At 46.6% G+C, this 21,796-nt stretch overlaps 1 protein-coding gene across 1 annotated transcript in view; it reads left to right on the top strand.

The window, feature by feature from the left end:
• Elp4 (elongator acetyltransferase complex subunit 4) overlaps nt 1–20,417 on the top strand; it is a 154,149-nt gene extending 133,732 nt beyond the window's left edge. The window contains exon 10 of the mRNA XM_019209987.2: nt 17,257–20,417. Within this exon, the coding sequence (XP_019065532.1) occupies nt 17,257–17,442 (186 nt within the window). The 3' untranslated portion in view covers nt 17,443–20,417. The remainder of the gene's footprint in view (nt 1–17,256) is intronic.
• Nucleotides 20,418–21,796: the final 1,379 nt, after the last annotated feature.

Below are 21,796 nucleotides of genomic sequence, written 5' to 3'. Positions count from 1 at the left end.
AAAATAGAGTTTATTGGTACATTTTAGGGATACAGTACAGTTGCATTCATTGTTGGGATCTTGTACCTCTACATGACAAGTCTTGATTCTCATTTTTATTTTTCTTTTTTGAGATGTCATTGTCTTACTTGTAAGAGGTTCCCCCACCCCCGTTACTGGGGATGGATATTTATTTATCTATTTATTTATTTTTGGTTCTGGGTATCGAACTTGAGCCCTTGAGCTTGCGAGGCAGGCAGCAGAACCACTGAGCTAAATCCCTAGCCCCGTAAATTTCTTTTTGATTCTTAATACAGGATCTTGACTGACTTGCCTGGGCTGGTCTCAAACTTGTTACTTGAATAGCTAGGATTATAGACATGAGCCACTGTGCCTACCAAGATAATATTCTTGGATATTTTCAGTTATATAACCAATATAATAAAGTTAATTTGGGGATTAAACATTCTTCAAATTGTCATATTGCTTAAGTGAGTTTTCAGTAAGCTTTTTGTATCTTTTTATATTCACTTTTTAATTCATAATTTTGTCATTTGTTTATAATTAATGCATAAAATATAATTGTTCATATGAAGAAGGCACCATGTAATGTTTTGATACATATATACATGATATAATATTTAAATCGGGTTAAACATCTGTTTCCTGAAACATTTCTCGTTTGCTTATGGAAAATCTTTACAAATCCTTCTTTGTTTTTGTCTGTTAGTCCCAAGGATTGGATAGCAACTGCCATTTGTAGTATGGAGCAGTTAATATGTTGGTGAATTCCGTGCCTTTCTGTCCTTCTGCATCTACTTTGTGTAGTAAATGAAAGACCTTTGCATCCCCAGAAATGAACCCAGTCTCCATGATTGTGCGTGCTCACGCAGGCTGAGAAAAGTCGGCTTTACGAACTTCCTGAGAGTTTAATAAAACAATAGTTAGATTTGAATTTTGAAATGTGTATGGAATGGGAATGTGAGGGGTTTTATAGTGGGTTGAGTTTCATTTGAGGAAGATGAAAAGTTCTGATTTATAGTTTTTCGTTTGTAGGTGATTTTGTCATATATGTTAGTATTTAATCATTAACCTTAATGTGTACTATGTTTATTTATGCTACATGTTTTTACTATATTAGTCTTTTTCATTGACTCTAACTTTTTTAGCTATGTGATCTTTATAAGGTACCTTTTTGGTTTTTTGGTACTGGGGATCAAACTCGGGTCGTTGTTCTTGTGAGGCAGACAGTGGAACCACTGAGCTAAATCCCCAGCCCTCCTTTTTTTAATGTACAAAATAAGGGCAATATTACTGTATCAAAAAGTTATCAGACGGCCTGGGATTTAGCTCAGTGCTTCCAGCACCTGTCTTGCAAGCGCAAGGGCCAGAGTTTGATCCCTATTACCCACCTCCCAAAAAAGTTATTAGAAGCAGTAGATAATAGGGTTAAAATTTTTATTAGGAAATTGAATATCATCTATATAAAGCTCTTAGGTCAGTGAAATATATAGAAAGCGCGTAAGAACATATAGCTGCTAGAAGTTTTTATTAGGCATTTTAAATGAGTTAATACACCCAAATTCCTTTCCGGTTTTGGCTGTCTTTGGAAGTGCTGCGTATATTAGTAACAGATTGACGTCACGGCCTGCATTCTCCATTCATTTTATTTGCTTGATTTGCTCTTCCACCACTGCACAAAATGCCAGAGTCCCACACTTACTGGAGGGGACAGACTTGGTTGGGGCTCACCCAGGGCAGAGCCATGGTGGCGGGAGCCCCTGAGGAGGAGCGAGGGAGCGGCCCCTTTGCAGGCAGCTGTGCCTCCATGGAGCCGTCCGCTAGATTGGGGCACCGTCAGCAGCCCCCCAGACTCCACCCAGACATGGTACATGAAGGCCTGTGACCTGGAGGGCAACCTCTCAGGAGCCCTGCCCAGTGGCTGAGCCCGAGGCAGCCGGCGTGTGATACGCTGGTCCTCGTGAACACACAGCCCATGGCCCCAGGGAGCTGGACATAGCGGAGACTGCCCGGTGCAGGTCAGCCTGTCGAGCCTGCTGGACACCAAACAGCTGGTCCAGCGGCTGGTCGGCATTGGCCAGAGTCAGAGTTGTATTTGGGCATCGTTGCTACTTCCGCCTTGCGTGGAGCGAAACAGGTTGTGAGGCTGTGACCTCACTGCTGTCACCGTCTCCGTTTCATCAAATGCTTGGTAGAAAGGAACCTCGGAAGGCTGACTCCGCCCTCCCACCGGGCACCCTGGGCCTGGGGGTCATCGTCCTGCTGGCCTGGAGCCACACTGGGATTCTGTGATTTCTGTGACCGGTGCCACTGTTTCACGTGATTATAATTTTTAAAGAAAACACAGTGTTTTCTGATTGTAGAGGAAGATGGGTATATTAGCACGCCCTCTCCTAAAATAATTCTGTGTTTGAAACTGAAGGCCAGGAACGTGGAAGGAAAGGGTTGGTCAGAGCAGGTGTGCGGCCCGCCTTGGAGCGTGCAGTGTGGGACCTGGCTTCGGCCCGGGCCGCGCCCTCTGTGTCTGTCCCACCCACAGAGCAGGGCCTTTGGAATCCACGCAGAAGCAGAGCTGTCGTCCTGTCATGGCAGCGCCACTGCCAGCCGCCTCCGAACACCCAGTCCTGTGCTTGTGTTGTGGGTCTCTGCCACTGTTTGAAGACGAAACTCTCTGTTACTAAAACAGAATGTGTGGTTGATTCAGACAAAAAAAAACTGTTTTCACTTCTTGTAACAACTTCTAGTTTAAGTGAGAGAACACATTACTGTCCTTTCTTATACCGTGTCAAGCGGCTAAAGATTGATTGATATCTAGAAACTAAGACTCTTAGAGTCATCACACACTGCAAGTGTTGCTTCATCATCTCGAACCTCGCATTGACCGATTTGAAGGCTGTTTTGTGCATGCTTGAACATAGAGGTTCAGAGTCTTTCTTTTTGAACACTTTAGTGATTTCTCCAAATGATATTACAGAGATTACAACTTCCCTGCAACTATAATGATAGTACCTTTCTTAATAAATAGGATGACAGCTGTGTCTTATTTTAAAATATTTTTCAAAGCAAAAGTGGGCCACTGTAATCAAAATGTTAATTTTTCTAGAAGCAAAAAATATGTTTGATGTCTGAGATATTTAAACGGCATAAGTATTTGACATTCTTCATGTTAGATTTTCAGAGCATTTTGTACGTATAATATATACTGTCTAACACCATGTATCATTGGTACTTACAGGCCAGGGACTTAGCTCAGTGGTTCTGGCGACTGTCTCACTGGTACTTACAGTACTTGTTAATAGGAATACTACCTAATGTTTTTAACACTGGGAATGCCAGCCATCCAGAGGCTCCTTTACCAGGTGTGTGTGTCATCTTTCACATAGATGAGCTTTCCTGTGCACCAGGTAGTAAGGTGTCTTTCCACATGGTGAGCACGGGGATTTCAGTGATGCTCATTGTGTCGTTTCTGTGTAATGATGGACTGCTGTACACGTCTCCTGTAATGCGAGGAATCGGTCAGTTCTGCTTAAACACTCAGCCTTTCCTTACCTCTTGGTACCTCTCTGTCGGTTCCCAGTTGTCGCCGTAGTCCCTGCAGACGCAGTGGTTCAGCATTCATTACACAGAGCTCACAGGTCGGAGGTCCACAGCCAGCCACCCTGGACCAAGGCCAAGGCAGCAACAGGCTGGCTGCACTGAGAGGCTCTGGGAGAGCCACAGGGAGAGCCCTTTCTTATTTTTTATTTTCAGACAGTCTTGCAAGGACATGATGATCCTCCTGCCTCAGCCTCCCAGAGTTCTGGGATTACAGGTGCGAGCCACCACATGCAGTTGTTTTATAACTGTCATGACAGGTGCCAAGGTTTCTCCCTATTTTTCTTACCCTTATATTCCCGTTGACTATTAAGTAAATATTTGTGAAAGGAGTAGTCTTTATTATATTTTATGTCAGATTTATTCCGAAATATTTTATGAGTTTTTCCTTAATTATTGTGAATAAGATTTTTAAAAATTACACTCCTGTATTGGTGCTTAAATGTTCATTTTATATCTGGCCCATCGTATGGAGCTATCTCTTTAATGCTAATAGCTTCTTAGTTGGGTGTCTTGGATCTTAGAGTTGGGTATTCATGCTCTTTGAATAATAATCAATTATTTCTTCCTTTCTGGTATTGTTTTGTTGTCCAGTTTACTATCTAGGACTTGTGATACAATAAAATTGACCTCAAGACCATAGCATAATGGTAAGTGAAATATATCAGACATGGGAGTTTAAATATTGCCTGGTTTCTCCTCGGGGGGGAACCCAAAGTATAAAGAACCCAATGAAAGATAGGTCCCGGGGAGGAGGGAGATCTTTGTGGCATCGGCCTTAATGAGATTTCTTACATCATCTTTTGTACTATTAAAGACATTTGCTTTAGATGCCCCGTGGATCCACTTATCTGACAAAACATTTCCCTCCATTTCTACCTTGTGGAGAGTGTTCATCAGTTAAGTGTTTTCTGCTGCTGGTATTTCTCCTTTGGCTTTTTGACATAGTAACTTCCCATTTTGAGATCCTGTTTCCTCCTTGCCAGTTCTTTCTTTTCCTCTGCAGTGCTGCTGTTTCTGGGTCTCGGTTCCCTACCTTTTAACTTCTGACATTTAGTTTTCTTTGCCCTTTTGGCTTTTCTTCTGGAGGAGTCCCTTTACCTCGTCTCCTAGTTCACGAATCCGCACCCACGTGTGTCCGTTCTCTTCCCTTGGTCACCCGAACCTTTTGTGTCGGTCATTCTTCTTTGCATCCTATCTTGGTTCAGACCCCTGATTCTGTCCACCATGCCGGTCTGTAACGAGAACCGGATCAAATTCAATGAGGAAATTTGATTCAGTTCTCATCCAACTCAGTTTGCAACTAGAATTGTGGACAGGATTAAGTTCACCAACCCAGGCACTGCTTATTTAAATGTTGCTTGACTCCTACTGGGTTGTTTGCACCTGTGGTGAACACAGGTCTGCCTGCTGTTGCAAGCGCCTACTGTACCCTGTACCAGGCAAAGGGTGGACACTGTAGTCCTTTTACCAGGGTCTCCTCCTGCCCCTGTGGAAGTCAGCAGACACTGGGATCAATGTTCCACTCTAGAATATATTCGTAAAGAACTTCTGTCAGTAATAAACCTACAACTCCCTGTCTGTTCCTGCTTCTTTTAATTAATCTATTTGTTTTCTGATTTCTCATCTTAAAATCGTTTTGACTCATTCCTTTCGTGTCCCTTAAGATTAGTGTTATCTTCTGAGTAATGTTTTTCTCTGTTCTTGAACCACAACAAAGTCAGGAGAGAGTGCTGTTTCGTCTCAGTTTTCACATAATCTAATGAAATGTTAACTGTGATAGGAAACTTAGATTTTAACATGTTACTAGCATGCTGTCCAAAGTATAATTTGAGAAGCCATTTCTCAGTTGTCTCCAAGCATATGTGCCTCATTTTACACTGTAACTTTTTATGGACAGTATCATTTAACTAAGGAACTTTTCTCTTAAACAGTATACTTAATTGCCATAATTTGGGCAGAGCTGAAGGACAAAAAGTTATCAGTCAGTTAAGTGCAGGTCAGAGGCAACAAACCCTAAATACGTGCTTTGTAAGCTCTGGTTTCAACTAGTCCATCTGTAGAGATGTCTCAGGTGACACTGGTCTGTCTCAGCAGAGAGAGAAGATTTAAGCAATAAAGGAAATTGCAGAACTGAGCTAACTCCTAACTCCTTCCTGCACAAACCATAGTAAAAAGCCCTTCTAGGTGGAATACTTATTTTTAAGCTAGTCTTTTGGTTTACCCATGCCTTTGGTCTCCATGCTTGCGTGCAAAGAAAGTTGTTATTACCATTCATGGTTTTGTTTGCAATAAGGATGTGAGCTATTTTCTCCATTTTTCTCTTGCATCTTCTTAGTTTTTAAACAATCTAAAGGCTAACTCCATCTGCAAAGTGTGTGGGGGGTCTGTGATGAGTTGATTTTATTAAACTTTCTACTACGTAAGGACTGTCTGGTCCTGAGCACCCTGATGTTGAATATTTTTAGCATTTGAGAGAAGGACACGTGGACAGTCGGTGCTGTGGGGATTCCTCGGAGCCTAGGGTCCTGAGCAGGAAGGTACATGCATCGACTTGCTGTCATTTAGGAACAAGATAGGAAAAAGCCTGCTAGAAAGTCAGTTGGAAATGCTTTTAAACAAGATTTTCAACCCAAGGGTCCCTGTCTTCTGAGACCAATCAAGTGTGTGCTCGAAAGGGGGTGTGGAGTCTCCTCAAGACCCAAGTCCACTTGTCCACCTTTCCTTCATCACATATTTGTGAAATGCCTGGTGTGGGTAAAGGGCTGCTTGTTCCTGTCTAGCAATGCTAAAATCCCCACTCTGACCACACTTCAGTCTGTGTAGACTGGATTTCAGGCCCAGCTCTGCCCGTGTGACTTGTCTGGCTTTAAGGAAGTATCTGATTCTCACTCTCAGCCCGTTTCCTCACCTGGAGAACAACGGGACGATGAAAGTACTGAGCCTGTTGGAAGGATAAATGGTAAATATGCATAGGCTCCGGCACAGAGGGCTCGGCGGGAGGACCCAGTTCGTGTTCAGTAGTGATTGTCGTAGTTCTGCCGTGTGGGTTGGGAAGCAAGACTTATAACTTGAGTAAATCATGTACCAATTCAGGATAATAATGAGTTCGAGTGTTGATTACTTCCGCGACCATGAATGCCATAGGCGATGAGCCCCTGACCACCCTCTGCAGATCGGCACAGCCTGCCCTGCACTGCCTCAGTCGAGAGCCTGTCGCCCGCTTCTCCTTGCCTGCCCAGCCTCTCGTCAGCTCCTGTAGTGCGGGCGCCACGCTTCTGTTCATCCCTGGAACCCCCGGTACACAGTGAATGCACTCGGTCAGTATTTGTTGAGTGCAGGAGTCGAGGAAGAGGTCCCTATGGGCCACCAGGGCCAGGGCAGCAGTGGGAGGAGGTGAGACCCGAAACGCACGCACGACTGCAGTCCAGATGGACACACAGGCGAGGATGCATTTGGGGTTGTGACTGGGGAAGAAGAATGGGTCAGGAGGCGTGGGGTTCACAGCGAGTGGGAGCGGGGTCGTACTCTGGGGACCAGAGACAGATGACAGACATCACCCTCCCTTTTACAGACAAGAAAGGCAGGACCCAGAGGGCGGCAGTCAGGCTTAGAGTCTGCGCCATTTCTGTAGCTCATGCAGACAGAGCTTGGGTCAGGTGGGGGAGATGACGGCACAGGATTTAGGCTGCGGCAGGCATGGAGCCCTGGACACCAGGACCTCCTGGTGCTCAGAAGTCAGACAGGAGGCTGTGCGCCGGGGTGAGATTAGAGGCCGGAGTGATTTGGAGCTCTGACAGAGCAGGCAGCTCGAGTTACACCTCCCACCTTTTACACAGGCCTGAGCAGTGTGGTTCGGGTGAACATGAGCAGATAGCAAGCTGGCCGTGGTAGACAGGACTCTGCCTGGAAGTCTGTTCTGTTGGGCTTGAAACGTACATAAATATAAAAAATAAAACAAGCTGTGTTTTTAGAGATTCTGTCTGAAAAAGCAAACAGCTTCCATAAAACTGAGAGAAAATTAAAAGCTTACCTGGACACCTTTGAAAACAGAGGCACCGTGTTACCGAGTGGTACTGAGTGCTCTTGTAATAGATCGTACCCAGAACAGAGCATATACAGCCAGACCTTCCAGAGCTGTGATGGCCCCAACAGCGGTGTGAGGCCAGCTTGCAGGCCGCATGCAGTCAGGCCCATCTGTGCCACCTTCCTGTGCACCATCTTCAGTGGGAATGCAGGAAAAGCACCAGTGCCCTGTCAGCACAGCGCTGGGCTAGAAGATGCACTTAATTCCATTCTCTTTCAGCCTACCAGGATTATTCTGTTCCTCTGGGGTTTTTTTTTTTTTTAATTCCTTAAGTTCCTTGGTACATTTTAGGTATACAGTGTGATCACATTCATCATTGGGATCTTGTACCTTTACGTGATGTATCTTGGTTCTTATTTTTTTTCCCTATTCCCCTGCTCTCCCTTCACCCACTTCATCCCTTCCTATTTATAGAGTGTTCCTCTGTTTTTAAAACAAAGCCAATGTGCATGGGGTCCGATTTTCTGTGTGTGGCTCCAGAAAGTCAGTATAATAATAAAGATTAAATATTGTACCTCAGAAATATTTTAGACTCGTTCACATTTTTAAAAAATATTTTGAATGAATTAACCAAGTTTTAAATTTATTTAATGAACTGACAGATGCAACTTTGGTCTTTTTAGTCTTTTCCTTTTCACTTTAGAAAACATCATATTCTATAATGAACTAAATAACAGGCCTACAAATTATCAGCTGGCTTACTCTACAACTCCATATTAATGGTGCAGCTGATGAAAATAAGTATCAATAACCTAAAGATGCATAGTGCTGGGGACAAAGGTGGCATTTTACATTTTTATTAACACTTGTAATCTTCTCCCGCTTGATTTCTTTTAGGCCAAGCCCAATTTCTTCCAAGGCATGGGTCAGTGAGCTCACAATGATTCTCTTATGAATGATGGGCTCGATTCTGTGCCAGTGTCATCAGCCACCAGCACCTAAGTCTAGTTACCATCATTATGAATACCCTAGACTGGAACCATGTAAATTAGAATATGTTATTTCCTTTCTTTCACCAACCGAGATAGCCTGGTACCATCAAAATTGTGTATGTTTTGTGAAGCATCTTATCTTTAGATTTTACTAACGTGGTAGTAACAAAATCACATAAAATACAAGCCAAACGTTCTCCTTTAAATATAAGCCAGCTTTCCTTGTTAGGCATCATAAGAAAGAGTGTGTACGAAATGGTCTTTCTAAGGTAAGTCTGTGTTTAGTGAATGACCTCCCATAGCCGAATGCAAGTTTGAGAACAGCCTTTTTGCCAGAAGGTAATGCATATCTGCCCTAGTAGATTTCCATATCTCCCAAATGAAAACAATATTATATTAATAAACCACAAGAGGCTTCTATTAGCGTGATAAATAAGTACATGGAAAATGCGAGTTAGGAAATGGTTTGTTTAAATACTTCAGGTCCTCATCAGACTGTCCTAGTGATGTCAAATACAATTTTCATTTTTAAAAGGTTTTAGTTAGAATTTAATCTTTGAAAATATTAATAACAGCTTACAGCAGGTAAGCTATAAAATAGCACTGGATGCTGTCTATTTAGTTTCTGGTTGAAAAAGCACAGCGGTACTTTAGTTCATTACCTTTGAAAAAAACACTAACAAGATAATACAGCTGCCTCTGATTAAGATGTAAATTCTTTCTAATTAGAATGTAAATTCTTACATTTAGATGAAGACATCAATTGTCAGGATGCCATATGATATCTCACTCCACCTTGCCTCGGTGCAGCCCTCACTGCTCGTCCAAGTCTCTCACGCAGTTCTGCAGTCCCTTTGTTCTCTGATTCTTGTAATATTCTCTCTTCGTGTTCCCTTTTCACACTGCTTTTGTTTGTTTTCCCCCTTGCATCTGATATTGTTGTGCCTTGGGATTTTACAGAAATTTGGAATGAAAATTGAGTTCAGTCAGTGCCAGTATTTGCCTGTGCCTCAATTACTTCTGCTGAATTTTCCTCAATGCAAATCAGGCAGGTTGCATAAGGTGGTGCATGTATTTGAAATAATTAATTTTCCATAAAATGATGGATCAAGTCCAATCAACCTTCATGAAAACTAAATAATAGAATAGAGAATTAGAAATTAATTAACATTTTGTGTTGTTAATACTTTCTGGTATAAACTAGCAATCCTAAGTTTTACTGTGGATTCTAAGTTTTTCTTTATTTGATGTTGATTAAAACCTTCTGCCTCAATCATCTTGCCAGAAATTTGCTAATAAGAAATCCTGTATCAGTGACATTGAAGCAGAGATTTCCAGGTACAAAGATGATATAAACAGTTTGTCTGTCAGTTGGATTATTTGTGCTTCTCTTTACTGAGCAGCAGTGAAATTTCTATCTTGAGTAATATACGTTAATCTGTAGAAATCTACTAGGATGCTGGTTGAGGCCATGACTGTTTGAACAACCATGGTCTCTATGTCACGTTTCTTCATCCAGAAAAGATATAACTTTAGAGATAATTTCTTTTTTCTTTTCTTTTTTTTTTAAACATGGTACCGGGGATTGAACTTGTGTTTGCAAGGCAGGCATGTGCGTGGTGCCACTGAGCTAAATCCCCAGCCCACTTTAAACCCCCAGCCTTTCTGGTCCTAGGGAAGGAGAACCCTAGAAATTAAAAGAATGTGTTACAGATAGAAGGGTACCTCCGGTAGTTACTTTTAAATATTTTATTAAAGAACATTTCAAATACAGCGGTACCTCACCTCACAATCTTCATTCATCCCATGGTTCTGGGAAAGATGCTGAGTTCGTGTTTGTCACCTGATGCACAGTTTGAGAAGGGAAGCCAAATTTTGTGAAATGCTTCTGTTTGAGAACCAAACTGTTCACCAACAGAAGCGTTCGTGCACCGAGGTATTACAATGTTTAGGAAAATGGAGAATCATATAATGAAGCCCTAGGAACCTATCCGCCCCCTTTCGTCGTCAGGAGCAGAGACAGAAACGATACTCAAAGCTGAAATAATAAATAACATGCAAGCAAGAGAGAGTGAGTGTGGTCTTGGTACTGAGGGAGGGCTGGCTGTGCCGAGTGGGGGACAGGGCAGGCGGACAGCCTGGGAGGGCAGGAGTGGGCGAGCTCATCAGAAGATAAAGTGGCCGGCGTCGGGTGTAAATACAGGGACTTGAGAGCCAGGCAATACATTGTAGTACTACTTGGCCAAGCAACTATTTATGGCATCGTTAAATGCCAGTGTCAAAAGTATCTTCTCCTTACCAAGCAAAACTCCCTCCTGCTGTCGTTAAACTTCCCTTACTGTTTTTTAATCACATTCACAAATAGGACATTTCTAATGACTAAAGTCTGAACTTGTCTCTCTGCCAGCTAATTAAATATTAGTAATGCATCCATAAGGATAAAACTCACTGTTTCATCTTACTTGGTTTATGTACGCAGTACAATCAAGAATACATTGTTGTTATTCATGCAGTCACCTGTTTAAAACCACAACATTTTTTTTTGTAAATTCCAAATTTGTGGTGTTACTTATATACTTTATTAGTTTCCTGTTGCCGCTATAACAGATTACCACAAAATTTGAGTCTAAAACAATAGAAGCTGATTTCCTTGATCTGTGGAGAGCAGAAAACCAGAGTTAATCCTCTGGGACTAAAATCAAGGGGCTCCCAGGGCCAAGTCCCTTCTGGTGGCCATCGGAAGACCTGTCACCTCACCTTCTCCTGCTCCCACAGCGTCCTCTCCCTCAGCCTGTTCCTCTGTCCTCTAAGCCCGAACCTACGGTGGGATCCCCACATTCGACCTCTCTGATTCTCTCTTCTGCCCCTCTCTTACCTTACAGGACCCTTGTGATTACACTGGCCTACAGACGAACCAGGATAATCTCTCTAGTTTGGAGCTGTATTAGTCACTTTCCCATTACTGGGACAAAACTGGCAACACCTGTCACTTAAAAAAGGAGAGGTTTGTTTGGGTCTTAGTTTCAGTGGGTTCAGTCCGTGGTCGGCTGGCTCCGAGACAGAAACAGTCTGGTGGAAGGGCCTCAGGGAAGGCTCGCGCCTCAGGGACCACATCTAACCAGGCTCCACCTCCTCATAGCACGTTCAGCTGGGAACTCACCAGTGGATTCATCTGGGATGAGTATGGCACCCCATAACTTAGTCACCTCTGAGCACATGAAGCTTGGGGGACACTTTAGATCCAAACTCTGACAAAGGCCGATGGATTAGCAACCTTAATCCCATCTGTGAACTTACTGTCCTTGCCCGTGTAAGGTAGCAGGTAACAAGTCTGGAAGGTTGTGCCGTGGGCGTCTCTGGGGGACCATTGTTCTGCGGGCCTGTCATGTTTGCTGATCAGTAACTGCTTTGGTAGAGAGAGGGGATACTTTACAGGCTCAGATGGAATTCTCAGTTTTAAAATAAGCTAATATTTATTATTTTAGCTGAATTTGAGCAAAAGAAACTAAACTACATACAGCATATCGCAACTATTGCACAAGCAAACACGAGCATTTTTACAAAACTGTTTTCTAAAGTCAGCCACAACAGACATGGCCAAAAATTGTGTTTCAAAGAAAAATAACTAAGAAGCTAGGCATTTATTGACCACTTGCTGTGCAACAGAAGCTATAATATTTTACAGATGTTACTGCTGTGTAATCTTGAACCCTCTCTATAAATAGCTGCATCTCCCTTTGGACGATAAGGAAGCTGCACAGGAAGACTGGAGGGAGGTGCTCAGAAAACATGCAGTGGGTGAGAGATCCCTGCGTTTTCATACCACACTGGGCTGAATCTGTGAAATGACATTTGGATGGATTAAAACATGGAGGATTTTTTTTCAGTAATGAGTAGGATCTAGACATCAGAATCCTGTGCCGTCAGCAAAAAAGCATAAGAAATAATCTCTCCCTTCAAAGAAGTTATAATCTAGTTGAAGAAGTAAGACAAAAGCACATGGGGTGGTCGTATCTCGTGGGGTTTGTCTCATGTTTATGCTGCTGAGGGTCAAACCCAGAGGGCCTGGAGCAAGGTAGGCAAGCGTGCTGCCACTGACCTGTCTCCTAGCCCAGCGAGCAGTGTTTTCAAGCGTGGATTTGGAGTTAGACAGCTGTGGGTTAGCACCCTGGCTCTTTTACTGCTTAATCTTTTACTATTTAAATATGAGCTGGGCTCCTTTCCTGCCTCCGAGGGTTGTTACAGAGATTAGCTGTGCATTAAGTCACTTAGCCAGGGTCTGGCACATAGCAAGCACTCAGTAAATGGGAGCTGCCGTTATTGGAACAAGACCCAACAGCACAAGTGCGGAGTTAATGATTAGCCAGCCCAGGACGCAGGCGGCCGAGGAAGGAAAGCTGATTGTCAGAGCGCGACTCCATGGTAGGGCTACAGACCCAGACAAGGAGACCTTGTGTTCATGAGATCGCCAGCAGGGTCTCGTATAAGGATGAAGAGCACTGGCTCTGCGAAACAATGCCAGTGTCCGCCTCCATCTGTGTGCCAGTTTGTGCCTCTGTTTCCTCATCTTTAAGTGAGGATAAACATGATACCTCTGTCGTAGGGTTGATGAGAGAATTAAGCGAATATGTGAATTACCGAAAGAGCGCCTGCGTAGGTGCCCCGAGGAGTCCCTGACACGGAGGGTGCACCGTGTCGCCCATCCTCATGGGCCTCCGCGGTTGGCAGTGATGATAAGGAACGTTACAGCAGACTCCGTTTCCCACAGCAGTGAAGGTAATTTACCGATAGGATGAGCGTTACCCAAGGGTGTGTTGCCTGGCGTGATGGCACACACCAGTAACCCCAGCCACTTGGGAGGCTGAGGCAGGAAGTCATGAGTTTAAGTCCAGCGTGGACTTAAGTCAGCAAGACCCTGTCCCAAAATAAAGTTTTTGAAAGGGATGAGCATATAGTTCAGTGGTAGAATGCTTGTCCAGCACGCATGAAGCCCTGAGTTCACACTCCAGAACCAAAAGTAAAATTAAAACAAAAAGATCAAGCACCTGCTGTGTACTCGCTTTGAGCAATGGAGATCTGCAGATGCCCTGCATTGCTTCCTTCCTCGCCGAGGTGAGGAGACACAACTGACGGTGGTGAAAGAGAAGCAGAGTACTAAAGTAAGCGCAGACTGATTCCCGGCTCAGTAGCAGCTCCGGGAGAGGAGGTCTCATGGGTCCGCTTGACACCTCCCTGAGAAAGTGGAACTGGGCATGTCGGTGGGTTTTGAGACTTCGCTGCTGGGGGAGAGGGTGATGGGTGGTTCTGAACCGAAGAACCTGCCCACGCCCAGGGTCTCGTGCTTCTTTCATCTCCACTGTCTCCCAGCTTCTTAACTGGGAGCAACAAAAGGGGAGAAGTCAGACAGGGAAGTCACACATGCCGAGAGCCTACAGGGCTGTAGATGAACGAAGGATTAGGGATCAAAGACAAGCAGTCTGTGGCTAAAGTGAGAGGTTCCAGAAGCTCAGGAGGGAGGGAAGAAGAGAGTGTTTGCCTTCCTACGGACATAGCACTTGGTGAGGAGCAGGGCACCCTCCCCAGGAGCAGCCCAGGCGCTGGCACCAGCGGAGACCGCAGACTTCCCCCATGTAGGAGTGCACGCATTAAATATGTCAGAGTATTATTTATGTTCATATCCTTGAGCAGATATAAAGTCTCCTGCAAGCCTTATTAATGGCTGACTGAAAAAGCCTGTATAGATCAGTAAAAGTGAGTTTATTATTTGATAACATTTCAGTGCAGTTTGTTTCCTTTGAAATCTAGGGAATCTTATTTTACACATTAGAAAGTATTCCTCTGAGGGTCTGTAGCCGCAGGAGTCCAGGGTACAGGGCGAATGCTTGTTCATGGAAGTAGGAATACATGTGTGATTTTGGTAAGCACATGCATAGTTGCCTGACAATCAAGTGAAATCCTTTTTCACACGTGTCTCTTTATTCCCTAATATGGGCAACTAATATTTTGCAGCCAACAGCCAGAACTGACTAACAAATATCTTGAAATTCCCAGGGCAGCAGTTTATAAAAACTTCTGCCTACCTAAATATAGCAGATAGCATTAACCATCTGAGGTGATACTTTGCAAGATATCTTCTAAATGCAGATCTCCCTGCCAAAGAAAAGATATATTTCCTTTTAAAATGGTAGCCTTGTGCTTTACCTTGCAGGGTGGGGTGGGGGACCAGGCAGGCTATAGTTATCATTTCCGTTTCTCCAGCCACCCCAAAACTCTGCCTTATGCACCTCCCCTCACACCCTCACACCCCAGCCTTCCCAGATGGGGAACTGGATAGGGTGTAACAGGTGCACCCTGGACCCTGGGCCTCTGCTCCCCGTAGTCCTTGGCCAGGAAGGTCTAAAAGGGAAAGGTTGGAAGGGACCCTGTTGGCTGTGATTTCACCTGGAGCACCTGGGCTTCTCAGGCCAGCACCTCCTCCCACAGGGTGGCCGACTAGGACACTGCATCTGAGGCTCTGAAAGCAGGGGCTGGGTGGCGTCCCCGGGCCCATCCTGACAGGCAGGAAACTCACATGCACCCTGTTCCAGAGGTTGGGGTGGCTGTAAGGCCACCAAGACTCACGGGGGAGAGCGAGCCCCCCCCCTTGCAGAAACGCACAGGCGCCTGCAGCAGCTGCACAGTGTTAGGTTCAAAGGGTGCAGTCCCAGGTGGGGGCCACCACTCCCATGGACGATTGCTACTGAAGCAGAGTGTTGTCTTGAAGACTCGGATTTGAGAAGGAGGTTCGTAATGATGCCACTTGTTATTCTCATCGTGAAATTTCTTATTGTATTAGGACTGGAGGAAGGCTCTGTGGGCTTTTCCAAATTTGAAAATTTGATTATTTTAAAACTTGAACTTCTTTGTGTTTATAAGGAGAAGATGGAAAGCCACAGCTTCGTGTGACTCGTGTGTTAAGGATCGGGGATGTCCGTTTTTGCCCCCACTAAGTGTTAGTGTAAGAAAGATGAACCACAAGGCTGCGTTGTACGGGGTGTGCATTTTCTCAGTAAACTTGCTTAGCCACAACAACAAAGAGCCATGCTGGGAGTGGCGCATGCCTGTCATCCCACACTCAGGAGGGTGGTGGCAGGCCCGCCAGGAGTTCGAGGCCAGCCTGCACTGTGCACAGAGACCCTTCTGTCTCCAACAAACAACCACAGCAAGGCTGAATTCCGTAAGCGGAAGTGGCTACAGTGTGGCGCTGTCTGTGGCTTTCTGTCGCGCTCACTGTAGTGTGATGAGTTGGCGCTCACAGAGGTGTTCGGAGGCGTAAAAGGCAAGTGTGCCGGAAGGCCCACTGCACAGGCTCCAGGACACGGTGATGTGCGGGTGCTCTTCACAGAGTCAACTTCTTCTGTGTTCTGTGCAGATTTCAAAAAATAATCCTGAAAAAAGTCCTAATGGGACTCTGCTACTTAGTCACTAGAATGGCCTTTTATAAAAGGGTTTCCCAAGTATATATTTTACTAAGCGCTCTGAAGTAATTTTGGTGATGGAAGTTGCACTGACTGGGACATCTCCTGTCAGCAGACCTCACCGTCACCATGACTGCAGAACCAACCTCTGAGGCAGACGATGATTAGCACAGTCTCGCCACAGCCAGGAGGGCTGAAACTCGAAACTAGACGTGAGCGGAGCCCGTGTTCCACTGCAGATGCTGCTTGCCCTGGGGGAACCCTACACCCCTTTTCTCCCTGGGCAGCTACTTGTAATTTATTTTTTCCTCTTCTTTGACCTCAGCATATGTCCGCTGTTGACGGAGGTCACTGTGTCTGCCTGGTCCCTAAGTGGCCTGGCAGCCTGCGTAGTTCTGCTTGAGCTCTGCTGAAGGGTGAGCTGCTCATCCGGCGCACGCCAGCCCTGCTGCGCCACCGTCGGGCCGGGGACAGGCAGGAAGGTCTGCGTCGGTTGCTAAGCCGAGCAGCTGGCCAGGAGTAGTAAAGCTTGCTGACGTGTGAGTGCTCTGGCCAGCCTGGCCTTGGGGAACCTGTGTCAGGACTGGGAGGAGGGGTCAGCTGAATCCCGAGAGTGCCCTGCTCCAGTGTCCGCGCTGGCGGGGACTAACGCACTGTGTGTACAGAGTCCTCGTCTTAGCGCCGGATGGAGGAGCCGGGCCTGCCGTCTTGCTGTGGCCAGTGGGCCTGGAGGGGAGCGGTGCGGAGCCGGACCCCATGCCCCGTGCCCCGTGTCCTGCATTTGGGGCTTTGACTCTTCCGAAACTTGGCAGCCTAAAAGCTGACTCTTGACGCTCGGGCTGTTTCCCAGCTTGCGTGGCCATGTGCTGAACACAGGCCCCAGAAGGGTGAGTCCGCTCGGGCCTTGGCGATCAGCGCACATGGTCCGCCCAATGCCCAATGCAGCTTCCTGGGCCAGCGGGTCCTTCCAGGCTGGGTGTGTGGCTTCCATGCGGCTGCTCACCCGCAGCCATGAAGAGAAGCCTAAAAGCACGGGTGCTGCAGAGCCCAGCCACAGATCCTGGGATAGCACAACACAGCACTGGTGGGGTGTTATAAAGTTTTTAACTATTTTGGCTTTACTCCCCACCAAAAAAAAAAAAATCTGTTTTCTAAAACTGCTTTCAGCTCCTGGTTTTGTGTTCAGCCCATAGCCAAGCTGTCAGCTGCCCAGCCGGAACCTGGATCCCCTCCTCTCGGAAGCTCGCTTGGACCAGCAGGGCTGCGGGGGACTCGACGGTGGCAGGTTCAGATTTGGCAGCACCCTGGGGACATTAATCAATCAGAAGACATAAACCAGCCAATCATTTCTCCAACAAGATGGCTCGGCTGAGAAGAATACTGCAATGGAAAATCGATGTGGACCAAACTGAAAGTGGAGGAACTGGTCGTGTTGTGGGCTCCTCTTGGGCCTCTGTAGTTCAGCCGCTGGTGCCGTGGGTGAGCCCGGCTTTGCTGATGGCGCCCACTGGCCCACCTCCCCTCTTTTCTGTCACCCCTCAGTGTTGCAGTGTGGCCTGCAGTGCTGCAGGCTCCCTGTGGACTCAAACCGGGTGAAGAATTACAGTTTTCACCGCAGTTCGTGTCATTGCCGTGTTCTAATACACAGCGTGTTTTAAATATTTCAGCAGCTAAGATGCCTCTCCGATAAAACCACACTTACCCAGCTTGGCCATTGGATTAGAAAAGCCTCCCACAAAGACTTTTCGGTATTCTGTGTATTCATTCTTTTATCCAAGCACCAAAACGTAAGAATTCAGGAAGGAGGAGGTAGCCTTGAATAGGGTAGCCCGCTGAGGGACACCGAGCTGCGTGAGTCCCTTCCGAGGTGCCCGGAGTTTGTGGTCACCATGCTGGTGCTCCTGGCCTGTCCTCTGTCACTGCGTGTGACAACAAGGAGGAAGAGGAGGGGTGCTGTGGGCCCCTCAGGCGGTGCCAGTGAAGACAGAAGCACAGGTCCTCCTGTTCAGAACGTCCAGGAGGAAGTGCGGCTCCATCGCAGGAGCAGCCTGTCCCCCTGCGCCTGCATGACCCTGGGCTGGCGCCGTCCGCACCCACAGAGGCCCTGCTCCTTCGGGCGCAGGCCCTGAGGGCCTCACCCATGTCTCGGGCCAGCAGTGGGGAAGTCGGCCGGGCACCCCCTTTCCCCTAGGGTGTGCGCCCAGCCCTGACCCCAGGGACAGGGCAGAGAGGGGCACCTGGGGGTGGGAAGCAGCTGGGAAGGCACTAGGAAAGCGCCATCCCGGGAGGCGGGACAGGGCTGCAGCCTCCCCTGCCCCACTGACCAGAGTATCAAGGCAGGATTCGCAGTGCGCTGGGCCTCCTGAGCGCAGGTCTGTGTGATGCTCACGAGGCTGCAGATGGACCCCGACTATGCGTGGAGTGAACAGAGGATGGCGGTGCTGGTGGAAGCGCTGTGTGGATCGCTCGCCTGTCCTTGGCGGTCTGGGTGTGCGTCTTGGCCCCATCTCGCAGGTTGGGAAGCTGCTGACCGAGGCACACTGACGATTGGGGTGCTGGAGACCCAAAGCAGCGCATAACGAGACCTTGCGGAGAAAGTGGGGCTCCTCTGAGTGAGGCACTGCCGGAGGCTTTGTCCCCAAGCGCATTTCTAGAAGATTCTGGATTCCAAGTTGAGCACGAGTACCTCAGGCTAATGAGCTATTGCCTCACTGAGCTGGAACATCGAAGGCAGCTCTCAGGGACATCGAGGTTCCAGCCCCAGCATCTCTAAAGCAAACAAAAAGCCGCGATCATAAACTGAGCTCTGTGTTAAGGAGCCAGAGAGAATAAATGCAAAAGAAGCAGAGGGATCTGTGGGCGCCCCAGGACTGCACTGTCAGAGAGCCTGTGCCACTACAGCCTGAGACCCTCCGCTTGGGCACTGCACAGGCTCATGACTGAGGTGGTGACACAGGCACCTGGAGCTCCACCCCGGGCAGCCGGGTTCCCGGGCACCACTGCCATCTGCCTGTAGCCCCGTGGGGAAGCCTGGCAGGGCAGCGATGTGGGGGAAGGGTGTCAGCCCAGGCACCCTTTCTGTGCTCCCCTGTTAGAGATGATGTTCTGTTTCTTGTGTAAGTGCTCATGCTGGCCCCTGCCGTCTCACCCTAACTGGCCAGGCTGCTGGAGGATGACTACCTCAAGTGAATTTAGTGCTGTAAAATCTAGCCTGATGCTACTGGAAGGACCGCCAGGTCAACTTGTCCAGCCACCTAATTCCTCAACACTTCCGCTCCACATCTCCGAGACACGTGCTCATTCTCTGCTGAGAATTAGAGAAACCTGCAGGTGTCCAGGCCAGGTGTGATGCCACCGCCTGCCACCTCTTTTATGCCCTCACACAAAGGCGTGAAATCAGAGCCAGGACCAACGTGCTAAACCTGTTCCTCGAGGAATTGGTGCAGGAGGTGCATCCTGGGAGCACTGTCACTTGCTCCTTGCTGGACAGCTTCGGGGACACTCTCCTACTGACATGCTGTCCTGGGTACAACAAAGTCTCCAGTGCAGGTTCCCTCCCATCCCCTCTGCCGCCTGCCTGATACAGAGTGGAGCGGGAGGCTTCCCGGTTTAACAAGGCGGAAGGAACTGGAGAGCGGAATCTACTTCTGAAGATTCTGCCCCTCCTCCTGTGCAGGCCCCACTTCCTCCGAGTCGGTGCACCAGGAAAAAGCAGCAGGCATGTGCATGGTGTGAGTACTTCTCTGGCCACCTCTGAGGCTGAGGGCCCAGCGCCAGCACTCTCAGGCTGGACATGTGCCCCAGAGGTCCTAGGAACTTAGTGTTCCCAGTGTTGGCCCCAAGTGACCATCCCAGCCTCCTATGCCAGGCAGTCACTGGGGAGCCTCCTGGGTACTCCCCGAGCGAAATGAGGCGTGGGCACTGGTGTTCTCTCTGCCTCCCTCTAGACACAGGGACAGCTCAGAATGTCCTGTGCCTGAGCAGGTGATGAACGGAGCTGGAACACTGAGCTTTCCATCTTGAAGGCACAGCCAGTGTGAGTAGGTTCCTCCAAGCCTTCCTGGCACCGGTGAAACCAGCTTCAAGGATAGAATTTCCACTGTAGCATTTATGCATGGTGGAGTACTACTCTGCCAGAAAGAAGGATAAGCTTGAGTCATTTGTAGGAAAGTGGATGCACCTTGGGCTCAAATGTCATATGGTGTCTCTTCTATAAGAAACCCTGAGTACAAATAAGAGCAAGATAAAAGACAGGATAGGGGAAGAAAGAAGAGCCATCTCCTCATGCCACAAGCCCTGCCTTTCCACAGTTCTGGTGTCCCCCAGGTGTAACAATTCCCAATTTGAAACTATACTACAAAGCCACTGTGATAAAAACAGCATGGTACTGGCAAAGAAATAGGCCTGAGGATCATTGGAACAGACTGGAAGACACAAAAACAAATGCAGATGTACTCAGCTACCTCATCTTTGACAAAGGAGCTGACCATCCTCAGTGGAGGAAAGAAAGCCTCTTTAATAAATGGTGTTGGAAAAACTGGATGTCAATCTGCCACAGATTAAAATTAGACCCTTATCTTTCGCCATGCACTCAGTTCAAATCCAAATCGATTAAAGATCTAAATATTAAAACAGAAACATTAAACTTGCTGGAAGGTAAGTTAGGCAGAACTCTGGAAGACATTGGTATAGGAAAAGACTTTATGAACAAATCCTCAGTAGCACGGGAACTAGCAGATAGAATCAACAACTGGGATCTCGTCTTACTAAAAAGCTTCTGTACTTCAAAAGAAACCATCAGCAGAACTAAGAGACAATCTACAATGTGGGAAAAACTTTTTACCAGCTGTTCCTCAGACAAAGGACTATTATCAAGGATATATAAAGAACTCAAAACAATCAGTCCCCCCAAATATAAAGACCCGATTCAAAAATGGGCATCTGAAATGAACAGACATTTCTCAGACAAAGAAGTAAAAGCAGCAAGAAAATATTTGAAAAAATGTTCCACATCCCTGGTCATTCGAGAGATGCAGATGAAAACAACACTGAGATTCCACCTCACCCCACAAAGAATGGCTGCTATCAAGAAATCACACAATAACAAATGTTGGCGGGGTTGTGGGGAGAAAGGAACCCTTCTCCATTGTTGGTGGGAGTGCAGACTGGTGCAACCACTATGGAAATCAGTATGGAGATACCTCAAAGAGCTTGGACTGGAGGTTCCATTTGACCCAGCCATCCCTCTGCTGGGTATCTTTCCAAGAGAACTAAAAGAATCATATCACAGAGAAGTATGTGCACCCATGTTTATAGCGGCACAGTTTATAATAGCTAAATCTTGGACACAGCCTATTTGCCCATCTGTTGGGAACTGGATAAAGAAGTTGTGGTTTTTCTATAAAATGGAATATTACTCAGACATAAAGAACGAGAAAATAGATTCATTCATAGGAAAATGGATACATATTGAAGATATACTCCTAAGTGAAATAAATAAGTCACACATGTGTAAATACCGAATAATTTCCCTGGTGTGAATAATCTGCAACAATGCATAAGATTCTAATAAGATTAAATTAGACATTTAGAAATGGGAAGAAAGGAGCTAAAGGTGTAGGGAAGGTGTGATGCGTAGGGGAAGAACAAAAAGGGAAAAGAAAAAAATGTGACAGAATGAAAAGATGAAAATAAAGTGTTTGTAGATGGGGAGGGGAGGAGGGGGT

The sequence above is a fragment of the Fukomys damarensis genome, unplaced genomic scaffold (assembly GCF_012274545.1).
Source record: "Fukomys damarensis isolate Sample0158 unplaced genomic scaffold, DMR_v1.0_HiC HiC_scaffold_16, whole genome shotgun sequence".
NCBI classification, from domain to species: Eukaryota; Metazoa; Chordata; class Mammalia; order Rodentia; family Bathyergidae; genus Fukomys; species Fukomys damarensis.
Note: the sequence above shows the minus strand (reverse complement) of the source record. Positions and strands in the feature narration are given on the sequence as shown.